The following is a 19,693-nucleotide window of genomic DNA, read 5'->3' as shown; positions in this document are numbered from 1 at the left end:
GTGGTGTTAAACTAAGCACATATTTCAGACCTGTAGGGAAAACAGCTTTCACTGTTTTCCAGTTTTAATTCTTGGTGTTTGTGCCAATAGCAAAGGAATGCCAATGGTTACAATAAACGCAACCCATGAAGTCTACATTTCTTGCTCATTGTTCTGAAAACTTGTTATATGTAAACCTTCTGCTGTTTAGAGATTGCTGATTTCTCATTCTTCTTCTGCCCATAAGCAGCTGCCATTGCATCCACTGCCTGTTACAAGTGGATGGTGGGAAGGGAAGACAAAGTGTTACTAGTAGTAAAATTTGAGTTGTTTTTTTATGTAATAGTTAGGAAATTGTCTACAAAGTTTAATCAGTGCTACACCTTTTCTTCATGTATACCTAAAGTATATTACCTCATATCATCATCAACTCAGGAAGAAGTATTCCAAACTTTATTCTGAAACTTTCATCTGTTTGGCATTTTATTGTGCTACTCAAAGTTATTAGGACATTGTACAAGATTGCAAATACTTTTTTTTTTTCTCCTTTTATTTTTTTGTTGCTGTTGTCTAGCGTTTGGTTTTGATAAACAGTCTCAATTATTTTGCAAAATGTTTGAGGGGTTTTGGAGTCACTTACTTGAGGAAGATAGTTTGGCATTCGCATGAACTTTATCAAATCTAACTATCTACCATTTTTCAAATTTAAGTAGCTTTACAGCACTGTAAGAAGACTTATTATGGAAGTATTAGAAGCCAACAGGTGCTGCTTTGGGCAATGACAAGAATGAGAGGGAGTGTTTGAAAGTTTGTGAGACTTGGAAAAACTTGTATAAAAATGGCAGTCAGTTTTGTTAACTATCTGTGTGTGTGTGAAATAACATCATTTTGTGGAAAATTGAAAAGTTTTTAACTTTAAATTTTAAGTGTCAAATATTTGGATATCAGTTTAAAAAAAAAACACATTCTGTATCTCTCAAGGTTCATCATTGAAGAATATTGGAGAGGCCAAACGTAAAGTGTTTCAAGACTCACCTAAAAGGAGATCAAGATCCAGAAGTAATTGAAATTTGTGTTGTGTGCAAATAGTTCATCATTATAAGTAGCTATTGAGTGTATTTTTTTATGTAATCGCCCACGTATCATAATCTCTTTATTTTATCTCAGATGTTGTCTTCCTTGACGTTAGAATTTTAATGGATCCCAAATTAAATATCTAAACACTGTAGTGCTGAATTTTGTTCACCTTCCTCAGTGTCATATTGCAAGAAATGTAATTGAAATTGTACCTGTACCAGGTGTTTCTAGTACATATATTGTGTACATTTATAGTTATCTACAGATGAAAACATGTCAGTTCAATCGTTCCCCTACCCAAATCCTCTTATCTTAAACTTGGAAGAATATTGTGGGATTTCTTTTGCTGGCTTTTTGTAAGTAGCAGGTTCTCCTGGAGCCATTTCAGTCTGCTTTGTGGATTCAGAGTCTGATAATAGAATATGTCCTAGATTGTTTAGATAAGAACATTAATTTGAAAATTATCCATATTTTCAAGTTGCTATATTTTTAATATTTACAGCTATTTGTTCCCACTGGAATAGAATGCTTGTAGCTGTAGGGCAATTTTCAGTTAACATATTTGTGCCCCTGGAGCTTGCAATCTTGATACTAATAATACTCTGTAGCTTCATAAACTAGAGAGTACTGGAGAATGTAATAATGTTGTCATTTCATCCTGATGAAACAGACCGCTTCCTAAACCTTCATCTATCTTTTTGAGGTAGAGTGAGTGCAAACAATAGCTGAACCTGTGGAAGGGGTACGTAGGTTAGTCACTGACCTTTTGTAATTTAGCAGCTGCTTGAACTTTACGGTGAACAATCATCTAAATATGTGAATAAGTCTGTTGGTTTAAAATGACCAACGTGATTCTGTTCTTAGGATTTTGGTTCACAAAGGAAGGGGATCTTACGGTCTCCTATAAAATATAAGTAAGCTTGTTAGAGAGAGTCTGGAACTGCCGTACCAGAAAGAGAGAATTAATCTGTACGGTTGGTGATATCTTGTCTTTTCCAGAGGCCCCTAATAGATGTCGCCAGTATCTTCATCTGTATCATTTGGAGAACTTAAAGGAGACTTAAGGAGGAGACTTAAAAATTCATTTCAGTGATAAGACACTGTTACAAAGTGGCAGGAGAGTTAAAAGCTGTATGAATCAATCATGTGCAGTCTGACGATATGAAACAAATGTTGGGCAGTAATATTCAGATCTTAAACTAGTGCTTATACAGGTAGACTCATCTTTCTAAAATAACTTGAGTATGAAGCAGTTGATTTGGATGTGTTCTAGAGTTAGCCTTCAGCACCAGAAACCAGACCTTAAGCATTAAGAGGTCATCAAACTGTGTTAATGTTTAACCATGTTTTAAAAATAATGACTGAAAGAAAAGTAACGTAAATAACTAGATCAGTTCAAAATAATTTGAAAGTGGGTTTTAGATTATTTTTCATGTAAGTTTCCCCCATCCCCCATCCCAAGGTAACTTACATGGAAATAAAAGAAACCAAAAAAAGAGGACAAAGGAACCTACAGAAGATTTTGAAGTTCAGGAAGCACCTAGGAAAAGACTCAGGATGGATAAACAGAATAATCGGAAGGTAATTATGTCATTGGTTTGTTTGGGTTGATTTATAGCAGCACCAATCACATTGCTGTAGTTAAGTTTGTCAGCATTTCCGTTTTTAGGATTAAAAAAGTAATGTCTGTATATCAAACCAAACTGTTGTAAATATTCAGAGATACATGTGAGCTTATCGCTGTGGGGTTTTTTTTCTTTGGTTTTGAGGATGGAGGTATGACAAGTTGCACTTGCTACTTAAACTGTGGTGAAAATCTATGCTGAGAAAATCTGTTTCCCGAAGGAATGTGCAGAGGCATGGCCTTTCTGTGTTGTCATGCTTTGTAGTTCTTTTTCTTTCCTCCTGAATTGGAATTCAGAGATGTATACAAGAATGTAAAAAAAAAAAAAAAAAAATCTTTACTCAATACTTAATTTAGACAGAAGTGGGGGGAGAGAGGAAAGCAAGTAAAGCAAAACAGAAAAACTACTTTTCAAGAACTGGAAGCCTATAGAACATTTTAGAGTGGCGTGCTGTCCCATTTCTTGAGTTAGGAAACTGCAGTGAATGTTACAGTATATTTAACGCACAAATCACAGGCTCCTTTTCAGTTTAGCTTGCTTGTGAGAATGAGAATTTCCCTTACACAGGTCACTAAAACTATGTAACAGCCCAAATCTTGTAGAGACTTAAGCTTAGGTTTATTTAGTCATGCATGTAGACCAGTGAATTTCCTGGGTTTTACTTGCGTGGAAAGCTTAGCTCCCAAGTGTTTTCAGATATGTTATTACAGTATCATACTGTAGTGTGACTATCGCAGACTTCGTCTCAGGACTTTAGTGGTACAGCAATTAAATAAACAACCTAATATAAGGAAGGGTAGTGGGTTTATTTTTTAAATGAATTATGGAGGTCACATTTGTAGATGGCACTTTGTTTGGTAGGCTGATTATTTAGTACCTCTGCTGATATTGTGGATATTCAGACAACTTCTGTAGAGTTCGGTATAAAAAATAAATAGAATTTCAGATAGCCAGGCTTAATGAGCTTTTTAGCAAGGGACAAAGATAATTCTTAGAGAAATGTTGTTACCTTTTCAGAAAGAAGGGCCAAAACTGGTTTTTGCACTTCTCGCTCTAACGGGTTAGTCATCGAATATTCATCTTTATATTCTAGGAGAAGTTTTTGGACCCTTTTTAAACTTGTCTAATTGATTTGAATTCACTATAATACAATAGATCCATGGAATAATTAAGTTTACTTATTGTAATTCCTGCTATGAAGTCCTTGACTGTTCCTAAAGTTCCTTCTTTACTGTCCCACCAGCATTCGTACACTACAGTTAGCCTATCTTATCACAAGTAGACTGAAAGGTGGTTGCAGTATAGTTCATAGAGGAGGTTCTGCTGTCTTTGGTGCTGTGATGCAGGTGTGAATATTAACGGGAAAATAAATAAATAAATGAGGTGAATGATTCCCATAAGATACATACCACTAATAATGCTGACTTAGTAATGTGCATTTAAAAAGTGTTGTCCTCTATCTGATCCGGTTATCAGAACTACTTACAAGGAGTCTGGTGTGTGTAAATATTAGGTAATTTGGAAACTCTAAATGCATATAGTAGTGTTTGCGCTTCTGTCCACAGAAGGGTCAGATATCGTAGAATGGTTGCTTTGCGGTTTCTTTTATGAATTATCTCTTAGTCTTTTTCCTGCCTTCACCAGCCCAGGGTACTTCTAGCTGTATGTGCTGCTGCTTAGTAAAACATTTAGTGAATGACAGTGAAAATGCCTATGTAATGATTCAAAAAAGCAAACACTAACCATACACGTTCCTTCTGCTATTCCCAGTTTACCTGCAGGCTTTTGTTACAGTCATTTTGGATAGGAAGAGCTTTAATGACTTTTTTTTCATGTTGTTTTATTTCTTGCATGAGAGTTGTGCATTATCCTCTCCTTTTTGTCCTTAATTCTTATTTACGAAATCTGAATGTTTTTGCACAAAGTAACTAAGTCATAAGTACCCATATGGAAGTTTCGAAAAACTAATTTGTTCATCGGTGCTTTCGTGGTGTATGTAAAATGCACATTAACAAAATGTGGGTTCTGTAAAGCATGCTTTAAATTTAAGAGTGACCTATACTGTACATTTTCTTTCATTTTTACACAGAAGTGTAACAGTAATCTGACAAAACTGATATTGGGAGCCTCCGGTGGCATTAGTGGTAGGGCATCTTAGTCTACTTTGAAGTCAGTAAAATCACGGTGTAGCAAATCTGTAGTACAGTAGCGATTCATGTTTATTTTTACAAAGGAAACCAGTTCTCTGGCCTTTGAGCTGTTCACCTGCACATCTTTTGTAAAACTGAATGTCAGATGAAGAATATGAAAAAGTATGTAAAACCTTCTGTTCGGTAGAATTATTCTTGCTGCTCAGGTGAGCATTTGTCAGGGTTAAGCATTCTTGGTTACAATTTTAGTGACTTAGTACTTGAATGAATTTGTAACATAGAAAAAGAAAAAAAATAGTGGCATGTGTAAGGAACAGTGTCTAATTTTGACAAAGCTTTGACAAAAACTTCCCCAGTTTTCGGCCTAAACTTTTAATGATAAATTCTCAATCCGGAGCAAATTTATGTGTTGTTTACGCTCCCTTGAAAATAGTGGTTTTATTCTGGAAATGCTGAAACAATCTTAACCATAGTAATTTAAAAAATGGCACTGCTATAAGTTGTGGAGTTGAAAGCAAGCCTCTCTGAGACTTAAAATTCTGCACAGGGTTTATTCTCAAATTTATATACTAATTCTGCAGTTTACCTTTAAATAACTAAAGGTGTTAATTTGACCAGTTTAGACAAAGAATAGTAAGGATAATTTACATGTTTTGTGTTCATTTAGAGCTCCCCTTTTTGATATGCTGAGTTTGGGATGGATAAGTGGGATGCTGGAATACTGTGTTCTTTAATTTTCTCATTTGTTTATGGGCTCGTACCCTGTGCTGTAAATGAGTTTTAAAAATCACTTAAATGGGGCTAGCTTAACTACATTACCATTCAGATATTTGTAAAGACACTTTCTTTTTAATAACATAAATCCAGAAGTAATTGCCAGTTTTATCCAACCACTCATAAATTAGGAGTTTTTTTATTTTTTCATATTTTTTTTTGTGACAGAGGGAGACAAGCAATGACAAAACAGCAAAAACAAACTCTTCTAAGGTCACAGAAACCTCCTCTTCACAAAAGAACCAGTCAGGTAATGTGGTCAGAATAAGTTTTAATGTAACTTTTTCAATTAAATAATTTTAAAATAAACAGGTTGTCTGAGGCAGCCGGCTAAATTTTGCTGACGCAATAACCAGTTACAGCCACTATGCCACAGATGGGGGGGGGAGCGTGCCCTCTTCCTTCACTACCACCATTTTGCAACATTATGCTTGACTGAAATTGTGTATTGCTGATTTAGAGCAGCAGTTCACAAGTTCACCATTTGATGGCACCAAATTAAAGCTATTGCCCTGTGATCTTGGCGAGCAGTGATACAAATCCTACTGCTCCAATTTGTCATTGTGCATTAGCCCAATAAAACAAGTGCAGTGACCATCAATGTAATCAGTTACTATGTGATTTTAGTCCTTTTAAATGATGCTTGATGGGAGGCAGTGTGGAGTGTGAGAGGGAATTCTAAATAACCTTGGACCAAAATCCAAAAGTCAGACTTGTTAATGATGCTCAAGTTTAAGGTAACTTTTGTAAGAGCCTGTCTCTTTAGGTATGAGAATGATATGCCAAAGACGAGTAAGCTTCAGCAAGTTCTGCGCAATGTAGAAGTGGTGACGTGCCATAGATGATGTCTGGTACCTGGCTCCTGTATATAACCTTTCTCTTAACAAAGTGTCAGTGGTACTCAGATGGTGGTGAGATCACATAGGCCTTCTAATGTTTATCTGAGGAGATAACTGTTACCTCTGCTTTAAAGAGGTCGTAAGTCACAAGATATTTCGGGTTTAATAGAAATGAGCTGAAAAAAATTGGGAAAACATTTCTTAGCCGTTTGTAGTACATATTTGATTAATATAAACCGCTTTATTTTTAAAATCAAGCCAAAACACATGGTTTCAGAAACTTACTTCATGTTCGCTCAGCCCTACGTAGGTGCCCAGAAGACCTACCTAAATCGTTCCTTCCTTTGTCTGAAGGAATATTTTAAATGGCTTCAGGGAGATAACGTTTTAAAGTTCCAAACTTCACTTTGTAAACCAAAATTATTTTACAGCAACGAAAAATCTGTCTGATGCATGTAAACCTCTGAAGAAGCGAAATCGGGCTTCAGCAGCAGAATCTTCAACTCTTGCTTTTAGCAAGAGTTCATCTCCTTCAGCTTCCTTAACTGAGAATGAGGTAAAAAAAAAGTGGTGTTTGCACACAGCCATTTAATTACAAAAATTTTCAGGTGTGAATCTTGTTTAAAAACAAAAATCAAAGGCGAATTCTCTAACGTTGGTGCTCTAGACAAGTTACAGTTTTGGCCTCTGTGAAACCTGTTAATGTGTGCATTGCAAATTCATTTATTGTAATACGAACGTCTGATTTGGGGACGTCGAGATATTATTGTGGTTTTTAATGTATTTACCAACAAAGTTTTAGAATTGTAACCTTCTATTAGAGGCAAAGTAAAATGCCAGTGTGTTCTGTATTTTCTTCTACAGACTTTATGTAAGTGTACTACATTAGTTACATTATGTAACTCAATATTGTCATGTTGCCATAGCTTTTATATTGAAGCAAGTTTCCTAATCCTCTGTTTGACCTAGAACTGGATGGTTTTCTGAGCAGAGCCCCTTTAAGCTCAAATTAGTTTTCAGGCTGTTTAAGTGCTATTTCTCTGTGATGCAAATAGCTTCATCCCCAGTAGAGTTAAACAGGCAGTGAAGGATGTATCTTTTTGATACTTACTAATCATAGTCTTAGCTCTGCATATTTGGAACTGTAATTCTTCTCAACTGACATACAATAAATGAAATGTATGTACCCGAAGTGTATTCATACAATCCATTAAACCGTTCCCCAAGTCATCTACACTGTTAAAACCAATCAGCCAAAGAGTGGCAGCATGAGGGTGAAGTATGCATGCTGTTTTGCAGGTGGATTCAGAAATGTAGTTGATAGGATTTAGTAAAATATCCATAGACAAACAGCTTCAAGCAGTTTGTATTACAGAAGCTGTAGAGAAAACACTCGCCTGCTAACAAGGGAGTGGGGCTTCCAGCTATCCTAGAGACTTTTTCATCTCCCCTAACAAACGCATGAGGTGCTTAGGCACTGTAATGAATGCAGTTAAAATATCTAGACAATGTTCAGTAAGTGGTTTACCTTTGGGTGGGGAAAAAAGATTGCATGTTAATGGCTGTATATCTTACTGTAACTGGAAAAATATTTTAACAAAAAAAAACCAACAAATTCTCCCTCCTGTACCCCAATAAAAAAAGCAAAGGAAGTCCCACAGGAAATAATGTCCACGGCAGCAGTCAAGTAAAGTAATACTGGTTGTCATTTTGTTCTCTCAACTGAGAGACTCCCATCTCTTGGCTTACCAGCTTCTGCTGTTTTGGCTTTACTGCTGGGACTTGCTGTGCAATGGCTGTTTGTGTTTGGGACCGTCTATTCAGCCAGACCAGTTTAAAGAACATGCTGTCCTTTGGGCTCTAAATATGCATCTCCAAATATTGTATTCTTAGGAGAAAGATTCTTCTGTTGCTAGATAATGTGTTTATAAAATGGAATCTCCAGAAATCTTTCTCGACAAAAGGCTCATTTTTGTAGTATTTTGGGTTGTGACTTAACGGTTCACAAGTAAAAAAGGATATGGTTATATAGGCTGAAATGGAAATTTGAAAACTTAGCTCTTAATCTACTCAGCTACTGCTAAACAACAAAAGGTGTGAGAAAAATTACCATCATACACTGCTCATAAAACACAGATAAAGAAACTAGAAAATGAATCAATTATTTTCAAGAGTTTAAAGGGTTTTAAAAGATCAAAACAATCCCAGTCAACATAACAGAAAACATATCCTGTCAAATAACAGAGATTTTGCGGGGCCGGGTGCAGCAGGGAGCAGATTAGTGGGCTGGATCCTTAGATGGTTTAAAGCTACACTGACCTGAACTTGTACCAACTAAAGATTGGGCCCAGTTTGTTTCCTATGATATTAGATATATTTTGCCTTTAAATAAAACAAAAATGTCAGGCATGTGTTTCTGAACTTACTATTGATCTATTCTACAAAACAAGGAAAGGTATAAATTTTGGATTGTGTGGGTGGCTTTAAAAACTTTTTTCCCTTTTGTATTGTTACTTAGCACTTGTCTAAATGGCTAAATATGTGTGTGCCCTGAGAGCGTTCATCCAGAGAGAAACCTCCTCCGGAGCGTTAAGGGAAAGTGTTTAAAAAATAAACACAATCATGCAATGATGCAAGCGTTGCTCAGCTAATTGAATAGGATGTAATTCTTCTCAACATTAAATACATTTACTGATTAACTTTTATATTTCTGTGTTCACTATAATACTTCTAAAATGTTGGCTTAAATGCTCTCTTAACAAAGACAGAAAAAATTCTGCATATTCCACCGGTACATACACCTCCACGAGCAATACTAAGTGGATTCCAGCTGGTTTTTTTCTCCTTTCTTTTCTCCCCACACTATTTGTGGGCAGCTGGTTCCAGAATGGAACCTGGATATGAGTGTTATTTGTCAAGGACCGTTGCTAGCTGCACACCTCTTAAACGTCAGTCCATTGCAGCTAAGTTCTAGGAAAGGTGTGTTCAGTAGGAAGGGTGTGCTCAGTTTTTTTCTCGTTTGAAAGATGCATCTTATTTGACATTTTTGGAAAATATTTTTGGATGCTTTTTGTTGTTATTGGGGGTATTTTTAATGGGGTTTACTTGAAATATTATAAAATTAGCCGAGGCCAAATTTTCAATTGATAAGTTACTTTGGGTATCTAATTTACAGGGGAGAGAGACAGGGGTGGGGGTGTGGACTTCTGCCTTAAGAACAAACAAACAGTTATAGACCTGACATATCAGAGCTTAAAAGGTAGGCTTTCACTCCCTTCAAAAAAATCGGGCTTTGAAGTTGTTTTAAGATGGATGGACAGAAGTAGTAAGGTGTTTATACATGAATGAATAAATTTCCTACCTGCATTTAATCTTGAAACAAAATACTTAATTTTACTTCTAGGCACTTGACATCAGTAGTTATTTCTTCCAGTACTTCATGTGAAATATGATTTTGTTTAAAATCTAATTCTTAATGAGCAATTGGTAGGGCCAGATGTGAGAAAGATACTCAACACTTCGGAGTCTGCAAAAGCTCGGAGTTGTTTTTTTACTGCCTATCTAAGACTTGGTGTAACCATCCAAAACCTCATGATATTTGTGAGAAGAGATAGAGGTGGTGTATTCTTGTTTCTTTTTTTTACCTTGGCCCTCCAGCCCCCAATAGTGTAGTAGGTGCCAGTAGAGTGTAACCAGTATTTTTGTAATAAATAAAAAAGGCTTGACATTACCATTACTGCTGGATTATTGACACACTTTGTGTGTTTGCACGAAACATCTGCTTTAGCTTTTCAATCAATTTTTGTGGTTATTGGCGTGCTTCGTTAAATTGGATGGATTTGTTGACAGCAGATAAGTGTCATAGTATCCTGCAGGGTCTAGATACTACTTCTGAACTTTGTCAAAGAAATTGTAACTTTTTTTTTTTAAGAGAGGTCAAAATAAAGAATATGTAATACTCTAAATTTTTAGCTAGTCTGTCATTCATCATATCCTCATGAAGTATGAGCTGACCAGCAGATGGCAGTTTAAAGAAGCCTGTGAAAGATTTTGAAGGTGTTGCTTTTATCATAAGTTCCTTATGTCTTCCCTAGAGGGAATTCTTTCTTCTTTCTGTAACATCCAGCGTCAAAACAAGCTCAGTTGCTGGTTATAGCTACAACTTCTTGCGTTTCCAAGGCCTAATAATGCAAGTTATAATAATGCAAGCCTTAAGTTTTGCTCTTTTTCTGCATATTAAACAGTATGGGTTTTTTCTCATTACTGGTTTGAGGCAGATTTTTTATCTGCATTTTTTAATGGGTATTAGCATGTGTACACAATGGAGAAAACCATGTACAATTCTTAAAAGGTAAGGTATTTGATTGAGAAGGCAGTCTTCAGACATGTACAACTTGTGACTAAAAAAGTACATCAGCTCCATTTATTGACCCTGGAGTCTAGTTGTCCTACAGTATACAACTAAAATATTCTAGGCACACTTACTGAAGGTAAAAATAACTGTCTTTGAGATCCTAAGAACAGGAAGGAAGAAGGGAATTCACGTTATTTTAAAGAAACTACTGCCCTAAGGAAGATGTAGTTGAAGCTAACCTTGCAGATTGTTAAACGAAATCAGTATGCTTCTAGCGTTTCATTCTAGTTTCCTTCGAAGATAATTTTCTCTTCAAAGCAATACTTAAGGATAATTTAATATATAGTGTCACTTTAAATCCTTTGACTTAGCGGACAGTTGTTTCCTGTGTTTGTTTCTGTATGCCTATAGATTTTATTTTTTCCTGTTTCAAAGCACCAGTAAGCAGTCAGGGGTACGTTTTTGTGGAACACTGCAAGTAATTGGACTTGTTTCTTGCTAAACCTCTGCTAAAGCCTCTACTAATTGAAATGACCTGCATCGCCCACCAGATCATACAGTTTTGTTATGATGCTTCCACTTTCACATGGAAAAAAGTTCTAGGCTTGACTCTTGTTCTTTGGCAGGACGTTCTGTGTAGAAAATTAAGTTTCTTATGTAATTATTCTCATCTTGTGTATTACTTAGGCTTCAGAGTGCAGAGAATCTGTTTACTGAATGTTTACATAATGTAGGTTTTTATTCCGCATCCCCTACCAAAGTACCATGAGTATCTGTAGGCAATTTTATAATGTTTTAAAATGTTCTCAGAGTTTTAATTAACTTTCCAGGCAAATTCAGAAATGCATAATATCCTTATCTGAAACGTCTAACTCCTGCTAATAATAAAAATGAAACTTGTCCCAGGCCGTCTTTTTTGCTATTATAGTACTGTGTACACTTGTGGCACCGCATACTTAAAGAATTTATCTAGTCTAGCAGTATGGGCCAAAATATCATTCTTCATTCAGTTCAGGAATTCTTATACTGAAATAAAGGAAATGTTAACTGTAACTCAATTGGCTCTGTCAGTTTTTCTGTCTCCGTGTGGGTGCACGATAGATTGTCTTTTGAATACAGTCTGACCTGTTGTTTGTATGTTGCTTATTGACTTACTCCTATATAAGTTGTGCTTAGATTAAAAAAAAAAAAAAAAAAAAAACAACAAAACAACCCTCTAGCCATTGAGACTTTGTTACTAAGAAAAAAACTGCAGTTGGTGTTTCTCTGTGGAAAGACTAAAGAGTTTGCTTATCAGAACATGCATGCTCGAGCTTTGTAGAGAAAGCTCTTAGCCAGGCCAGACCGCTTCCTCCTGGATGACTGTGCTATAGCAAGCACCGACTCGGAAGTCACATCAGGAGGTCTCAGCTTGTAGCAGTGTCCTTAGTTTTAAGCAAGGTGGAACTTAATAGCCAACAGCATTCAGAAGTCGTGGAAACATGCTTCTAAAATGCTTAGAAAAAGATGCAATGCGTCTGTTAAAGATAGCAGATGACCTGAGAGAGGATGCCACTTAAGCCAGCACGTGTCTTAAGACAACTCTGAAAGAGTGGTAGGTTCGCTCTTTCTGGGCCCTTTCTTTTATGGATCTTGCTGTGCGGGTGACATGCCTACCAAACAAAAAAGCAGAAGGAAATTATTTTCTGCCGTGCTTTGTTTTTATTTTATATACCCCTAGCTTTAAAATAAGTATACATAGTGGATTCTGTTTCCATTTGACATTCTACAGCTGGGATTATAAAACAAGAGATGCTCAAGTAAAACAAGGGGAAGTGGGAGGGTCAACTTTTTTGGCTCTGGAAAAATTTGCCCTTTAGTTGCTTTTATAACTGCCTAACCACAACGTGACAGAACACCTCCGTTGTCTTGAATAGGACTAAGACCAAAGTTTGTATTCTTCATGCTTGAGAAGTGCAGTTAAGCATGCATATATGAGTAATATAAGAGTTGTTTCTATAAGACTGAAAGAGTTAATAAAGTGAGTTTTCTGAGGAAGAATTTTTCTTAATGAAAATTGCACTTTGATAGCTAGAAAAGTCTGAACAGGTGTGTGACTGGTAGAGTAGGAACTGTTGGAGCCCATTCCAGTGTAGGCACCATAGACGCATAAATGTTAGCAACTTTTTCACTCAAAATTTCCAAATTGGTTTTGAACCTTCAAACACTGGGCAGGGAAAGCTTGTCTGAATTGGATCTAGGAGAGGAGAAGTCCTAGTGAAGCTGATAAGCACAGAAGTGTGAATGTTGTTCACTTTCCAATTGCTAACACACAGTGACTAGTATTTGAAACTTGCTTCTGCTCCATGAGGCATGAGTTTTTGCCTTAACAAATACCGATGCTCTAGTCCTTTAGGATGTCCTTTAGCCAGGAGGTACTTACAGGGAAGGAAAAAAGACACCAGCACCACCCCCCCCACCCCCCCCCCCGGATACCGTTGAGCCAGCAAAGATGCTTTTATAGATCATCTTCTAAAAATGAAGACTTAATCCTAAGCGTAAAACAAAAAGCACGTTTAATAGCCAGGTCAACAGCTTGATTGGGGGCCGGTCTTGAGAAGCAGAACGGTTGCATTTTAGGTTCTTGCTATGGTAACTTCTTAAATTCTCAGGCTGCAGATGGAATGAGTACAGCCATTTATTTTCAGACCTGGAATTTCTGAACCTCTTTTTCCTTGGAATTAGAGTGTAGATATTTTGCTGGCACTGGTATTTACTATTTGATTTTGGAGCTGTCTGAAAGGAAATACAAAATTTTAAATGGAAAACAAAATTTTTTCCTCAAGTGGGTGAGTGGATGGAGCAAATGTCCACAAAAGTATTTCACTTCATCCTCACCTGCTTCTTTGAAACACAGCATCATTTGAATTTTTAAATTCCAGGCTGTCCTTTCTTGTGTTGTGTATGATTGGATGCCAACTGAGAGTATGTCAGTGCCTCTTTTTTTTATTAAGTGAAATTTCAACCATCCAGATGTGGAACTAACGATACCATTTGCAGAGTTCACCCACATGATTCTAGAAATATGCAAGCTGAGTGTACATACCGGCTTGCATCCAGCCTTTTTTTTTTTTTTTTTTTTTTAAAAAAAAAGCCAGAGGGAATGAAGAATTGGCTCGCGTTTCTGCTGAGGTGTGTGGCTGAGACTGGAATCAGGTACCTGGTTGCAAAAAATGCTTAAGAAGTTGTTGTAGACTTGGAACTCAACATTTAGCTGTACTAAATGGTGTGAGAAGTGTTTCCCTATGTTCGTGCTTATCCTTTCACCTTTGAACGCTTTAATTGATGGTGCAGTGAACTGTGCAGTTATCTGAAACTCAGTGTTGCAGACGAGGAAGGTCTTGCAGTAGGAAAAGCATTTGAGAAGTGATTTTGTACACAGCGCTTCTGTCAAATCGTCTTCCTGCCCCCCCTTAATCTTTTTAGAGAGCTTCAATCAACAGGCAAAATTAAGAATATAAACATATAAACTCACAAAATGCACATAGCTGACTCAATTCCTTTTAATACTCTAATGTCTTAAGTCTTATTTTAAATGTACGGAATTGCACACGTTTCCTCCTCTTTTCTTAGCGTGCCCAGCAGCCTCCATCAAAAACAAATTCTCATTGACTCGGCGTAATCATGAGAAGGAAACTCCATTATTCCACAAACAGCCCTTGCATCTGTATGCACGTTGTATATCCCTTTTGGACAAAACGGGGAGAAGTAGTTCAGGAAGCAGTAAAAAAAAGTAAATCTTATCCTTATATTTAGCAGTTAAACAATTACGCAGTATCCAGTGGCGGTTGCTGGTGTAATCTGGCTTTATACAACAAATATTGCAGTATGCAAAGCATCTCCATTCAGTTAAGAATTAATGCTGAAGAAAGAATCTATTAAACATTTATTTTGGTTATTGTGAACAGGGAATTTTAGCGTATAGTTCAAAAAAAAATTTAAAATTCTTTGGGCATACGAAGTCTTGATATGTTGATTCCTGTACCGTTGTGGGTCTGAGTAACTATTGCAAAAAAAAAAAGTTGTAGTAGTATAAGATGTATGATCAAAATACCTTGAGATGACTAGACCCAATTCTTAAACTAATGACACATTGCCACAATTTGTATCTTTTCACTGGTAAAAAATATAATACTAAATCCGAAGAATTTACAGACATGCCAAAATGGCGTCCCAGTTCGACAGTTATTTTCCCAATAACAAAGCTATGGAGAACTTGGAAAAATGCAGTAACGTGTCCTTACGTGTTCCCGTTGAGTCTTACGTGTGTGAGTAGTGACTAATCCGTGATACGCACGGGAGAGGCAAGGTTGCCTTGGCAGCCTGATGGCAAATTTGTCGCTTCTGTGAGCAACCGTATTCTGAGCCTCATTGAGTCCTGAAGTAAGGTCTGGCCCAGCCCAAATGAAGAGCAAAGCTCGTGATTTGGTTTTTAGGCCAGTTTTTTCCCTTCCTCTCACTTGTGTACGCAGATTGCGCAGTTTCCAGTAGAAGGAGCTGCGTTTGATTTCTGAAATGCCACCCGGTTGCTCAGTGTTCAAGCAGCGCGGTGTGAAAGCCTCCACAGGCAAGTACTTGCAAAATAATGTTGATGTTCAATAATTGAAGGAAATGGGAAGGAAAGCCTGACTGATGTGCAAAATGTAAAGTTTGATGGTGCTTGCGATGACGCTAACTTCAGCAGAAGAAGGGTATCTTCCGTGGTGCAGCATCGGTAATTGCTAATGAAAAGTGGAGATGATTATAGAGTTCAGCTACAATTTCATTGCAGAACCTTGTCACTTGCTATAAATCTGAAGTGAACAGCCTTGCCTTTTTTCCCCTAAATTTGCACTCTTAAAAACAGTACTTTGCCTTTATGAGGAATAAGAAATTACTCAAAATGTAAACCAGAATAAAATAGCAAACCAGCAATCGCTACAAATTGCTAATTAACAGGTTTTGCCACTAATCTAAATGTTGATTACTTTGAACCTTGGCCTGAATATCAGAAGAGTTAATTACATGCAATTTACTTTGCTAAGGAGATTATATTACAAAAGTAAGGACAAGACAAGCTCTGGCATGATCACAAGGGAAAGGTTTACGTTTGTAGCTTACCAATTCAAGAAAAAAGCCCCCAAAAACCTGTGCTGATTTTTATTGAATGCTGCGATTTGGGCACTTGTATGTGAACTATTAGACCTTCCATTATGGAAAGTCATGTTAACAAACCACAAAAGCGTTATGTTTCATTTTAGAGGTGGCTGTGTTTCACGTCAGCATGAACTGATTTCCAGCAATCGCCTTGTAGATCATCTTTAGTTAGCGACTGTTTCAATCTAAAAGTATTTTTACTGTGAAACTCAACCGTCCCATTAGTGAATGAGAAACTTTCAGTGCCGCTGCATCTTGCTTGGGGTACAAATGGAGTTTTCCCAGCCATCTCGTGCTATACCTGTCATTAGGTTGTCATAAGTCCTCTCTGAGAAACGTTAGATGAAGGTTGTCTCAGCCTCTTCTACGCAGGCCTGAAGGGCCAGACGCTCATTTGACTTCCCTGATATTTCCATCGGCTGTTCTGGGATAACTTCAGGAGCTGCGGGGGCTCTCTTCATAGAGGGAGCTTTCCCAAAAGATGGCTGTATAGACCAGGGGTTATTTGCACAGGGAGATGGCTGATAGAGAGCATTTCACCTTCTGCAAGATACAAATAAGACAAGATTAGGGTCAAACTCTGAATTATCCTGAAGAAATGCTTCTCTCTCTTATAACAGGGAATCTGCTAGCCTCCCCCTTGATTAGCCCCCTAAAATTAGCCAATATGTAAACTCAGATGGTGGTGGAGTGGGTGCGAGCCGTGCCCGAGTTACACGCAGCGTGGCTGTGGGATGCGATGGCGAAGTCGGTGGTCGTGGTGGCAGGGGTCGAGCGCTGCGTTCTGCAGCAGCAGCCTGCAGCAGCTGGTAGAAGTGCGTCGCTGAGCTTCTGGTGAATGTATTGATTCTTCGGGGTTGCAACAGCCACGAGCAGGCATGCAGGCTTGTCTGCGTAGTGCAGAACCGGTGGTTAATAGGGCATTTGATTTGTGAAGTGTGTGAGGCTCCTGACAGCCGTAAAGGAGAGATCTTGAAAGATACTCTCAGTCTGGTAGCCATACGGCTGATGAACTAAAGGTATTTTGTTCCTGCTGCGTGTGTTGGTATTCATGCTTGAAATCCGGCATTAATCTATAGGCAGGTGTAAATCGCCAAGTTTTATCTTGAATGGGCTGCTGGAGTTGGGTTTTGTGGTTTCATTTGTGATGTAGAGTTTGATTCTTGCCAGCGCTGCTCCTTTTTGGCTCAGTAACCGTTTAATGTCAATGAAGGGCTGGTACGTTAATTCTGAGGCAGTATAATCTCAGTTCTGTAGGAAAATGGCTGGGATTTTGTGACCTATATCTAGGGGGGATCTGAAAAACTGTCGTCTGCCGATAGGGTTACCTTTCCATATAGAGGTCTGCATCCTTCATTTGGACATTTTACAGGTATATAAACTAAAGAAAAGTTAGGAAACCATTGCTTTGAAACAAACCTTATTCTCTTGTGACTGAATGCATTTGTCACTGGCTATGTTCTGTTTCTCTGCTCTGCCTGCGAAAGTAGTGAGCTGGGGGAAGAGGAGTGCTTTCCTCGAGGGCAAGGCTGTATATAGCTTTTGCTGCTGGGAAGACGACTATCTTAACTCTTAAGGTGTGCTCACACATGGCTTTTCTCAGGGTTTTAGGTGTACTTTGTGGTGTGGGGGAAAGATGGGGGACAACCGTAGTGTCAAGTTAACATAAGACTGCTTGTTTTGTTTACAACATAAAGAGTACTGGGTTTTTTTAAGTGGAAAAGAAATACAGATCTAAGACCTTCCAGCTTATTTTTTCTTTTTTTTTTTTTTTTCTTCCCTAAACGTGACTAATTTTGGCTAGTTGAAACAGGAACATAATGAGGCACTAAAAATGTTAGAGCAGTGCACTGCTTATACTAATTAATGTTTCTGCGGGAATAGTATAAACAGAAATAAGCACGTGTGTAAGTTTAGTTAAACTGTAAGGGAAAATGTTTTTGTGTTTTTGCCGAACTCCCGCGCTACCTTTCTTGATCTGCCCCTTCCCAGCAAGAACTGGCTGCTCCGGGCCGCGCGCTCGGGTTGCATTTGCAGTTTAGTGTTTCACAGCTCCGTCCAGGGAAAAGAGATTGCCCGGTGCCTGGACAAAGCAATGATTTTACATGCAGTTTCTTTTACCCGCTTCTAAAAGGGTTGGGCAGAATCTCCAAATCACTCCAGTTGTAGAAATGTTCATAGGTGAGGTGTAGGTACAGATCACTTTGATAGTATGTATTTGCACAGAGGAAATGCATTTAAAATCTTGTGAGTAATGTGACCAAACCATCAATCTGATCCAATTTCAAAATATTTTTAGACGTGATCGAGGAAAGCAAATGTTAAATGGAGGAATGCAAGTTAGCTGGCAGCAACAGTGTGAAGTAATTGCTCAAAACCAGTGTTTCTAAAGGGATTTTATAAAGACTAATGCTAGGCCTGGTTCAGCTTTACATTTTGCTCTCTGATTTCAAAAGAAATCACTTCTAATAAATTTGCACATTACATGGAGATTGGCTGACATGGGAGGTTGCATATACCTGTCTCCATTACTAAGTAAGCTGGGCCATTTTTAATAAAATGTGTTTTACTATAAATAAATATGAGATCGTATGTCAGAAAACAGAAAGCAAATTCTTCATATAAAGCGGGGTGTCTGTATCCTGACAAGTGGCTATCAGCAAAGTGATCCCTTGAGTACTGCGGCAATTTACAGTGACTTTCAGTGCTGTATTAAAAGACTTGGGGAGATCCTTACACAGCGGAGCAGAAGCGGTGAAGAAGAGTGGCGTGGTGGTTTGCTTTGGATATTGTACTTGGGAGACTTGTAGTGGGCTATTGCATCCAGTTCTCATGTCTGATTTTCCAACAACCTTTTTAAAGTACAGATAAGGTTTAGAGAAAACCCACCAAAATTCTCTTGATGCTGGAAAAAATTCCTTAGGGAGAAAATTGGAGGGCGTTCTGGCTTACCAAAAAGGATTGAAACGGGCTTAATTGCAGCGTGCTTCCACAGGAGGAAAATGTCTGGTTCCCAAGGACTTCTAATATAGCTGCAATACCTGGAGAAAGGCTCATCAACTGCGAGTCGCAGTTAGACGACTCAGAAGGGAGAGGAGGCAGTATTTTGGATGGTGTGTGTGAATAACCATCCGAACGAGCTGGAAGGGAAGCGACGGGTTTGTTTTTCAGTTGCGAGTGGTGATGCTCTCCTGGAGAACGTACTAAGCCAAGCGCAACCCACTGAGCGCCGTGTGGGGGCAACGGGGTGAAATTCCGCAGCTGCTGGTGTAACATGGGATAAGACAAATGACTCGGTTGTCCATTCCCTCCCTAAATTCTATTGAACTGAAAACTGCCCTGTATTTCTTTTAAATATGTCACTTGGTTGGTCAGTGGTTGTTTTGTTTTTAAGTAAATTATGCATATTTTAAAAAATCCTCCATCTTTAATACATCTACATCTGTTATATAAGATTTATCCATAACAGGGTTATCTTTTGTAGCATTTTGAATTCATTGTTAGCTATAACGTTCCTAAAAAATATTCAGAGAGCCACTGTTTTCTTTCTTCCTCTCTTCTATATACTGTTCCCACTTTCATGGAGAATATTTGGGTCAGAGACTTTCATATGCAGCTTGAAGTTTACCAAGTTTCTTTCTAAAATTAACTGTTACTCTCTCATAAAACACGTGTTCAAACTTTTATCAAGGGATTTGAAGATATCCCCGAGTTACTGGC

The 19,693-nt window shown here is 37.9% G+C and overlaps 1 protein-coding gene across 1 annotated transcript in view; it reads left to right on the top strand.

Annotated features, from left to right (window-relative positions):
* NSD2 (nuclear receptor binding SET domain protein 2) overlaps positions 1–19,693 on the top strand; it is a 75,355-nt gene that overhangs the window by 42,441 nt on the left and 13,221 nt on the right. Inside the window, exons 7-10 of the mRNA XM_082315444.1 lie at positions 961–1,038; positions 2,519–2,637; positions 5,774–5,855; positions 6,876–7,000. Coding sequence (XP_082171570.1) covers positions 961–1,038; positions 2,519–2,637; positions 5,774–5,855; positions 6,876–7,000 — 404 coding nt within the window. The remainder of the gene's footprint in view (positions 1–960; positions 1,039–2,518; positions 2,638–5,773; positions 5,856–6,875; positions 7,001–19,693) is intronic.

The sequence above is a fragment of the Platalea leucorodia genome (assembly GCF_965183815.1).
Source record: "Platalea leucorodia genome assembly, chromosome: 6".
NCBI lineage: Eukaryota > Metazoa > Chordata > Aves > Pelecaniformes > Threskiornithidae > Platalea > Platalea leucorodia.
This window is presented reverse-complemented; position numbering and strand designations above follow the sequence as displayed.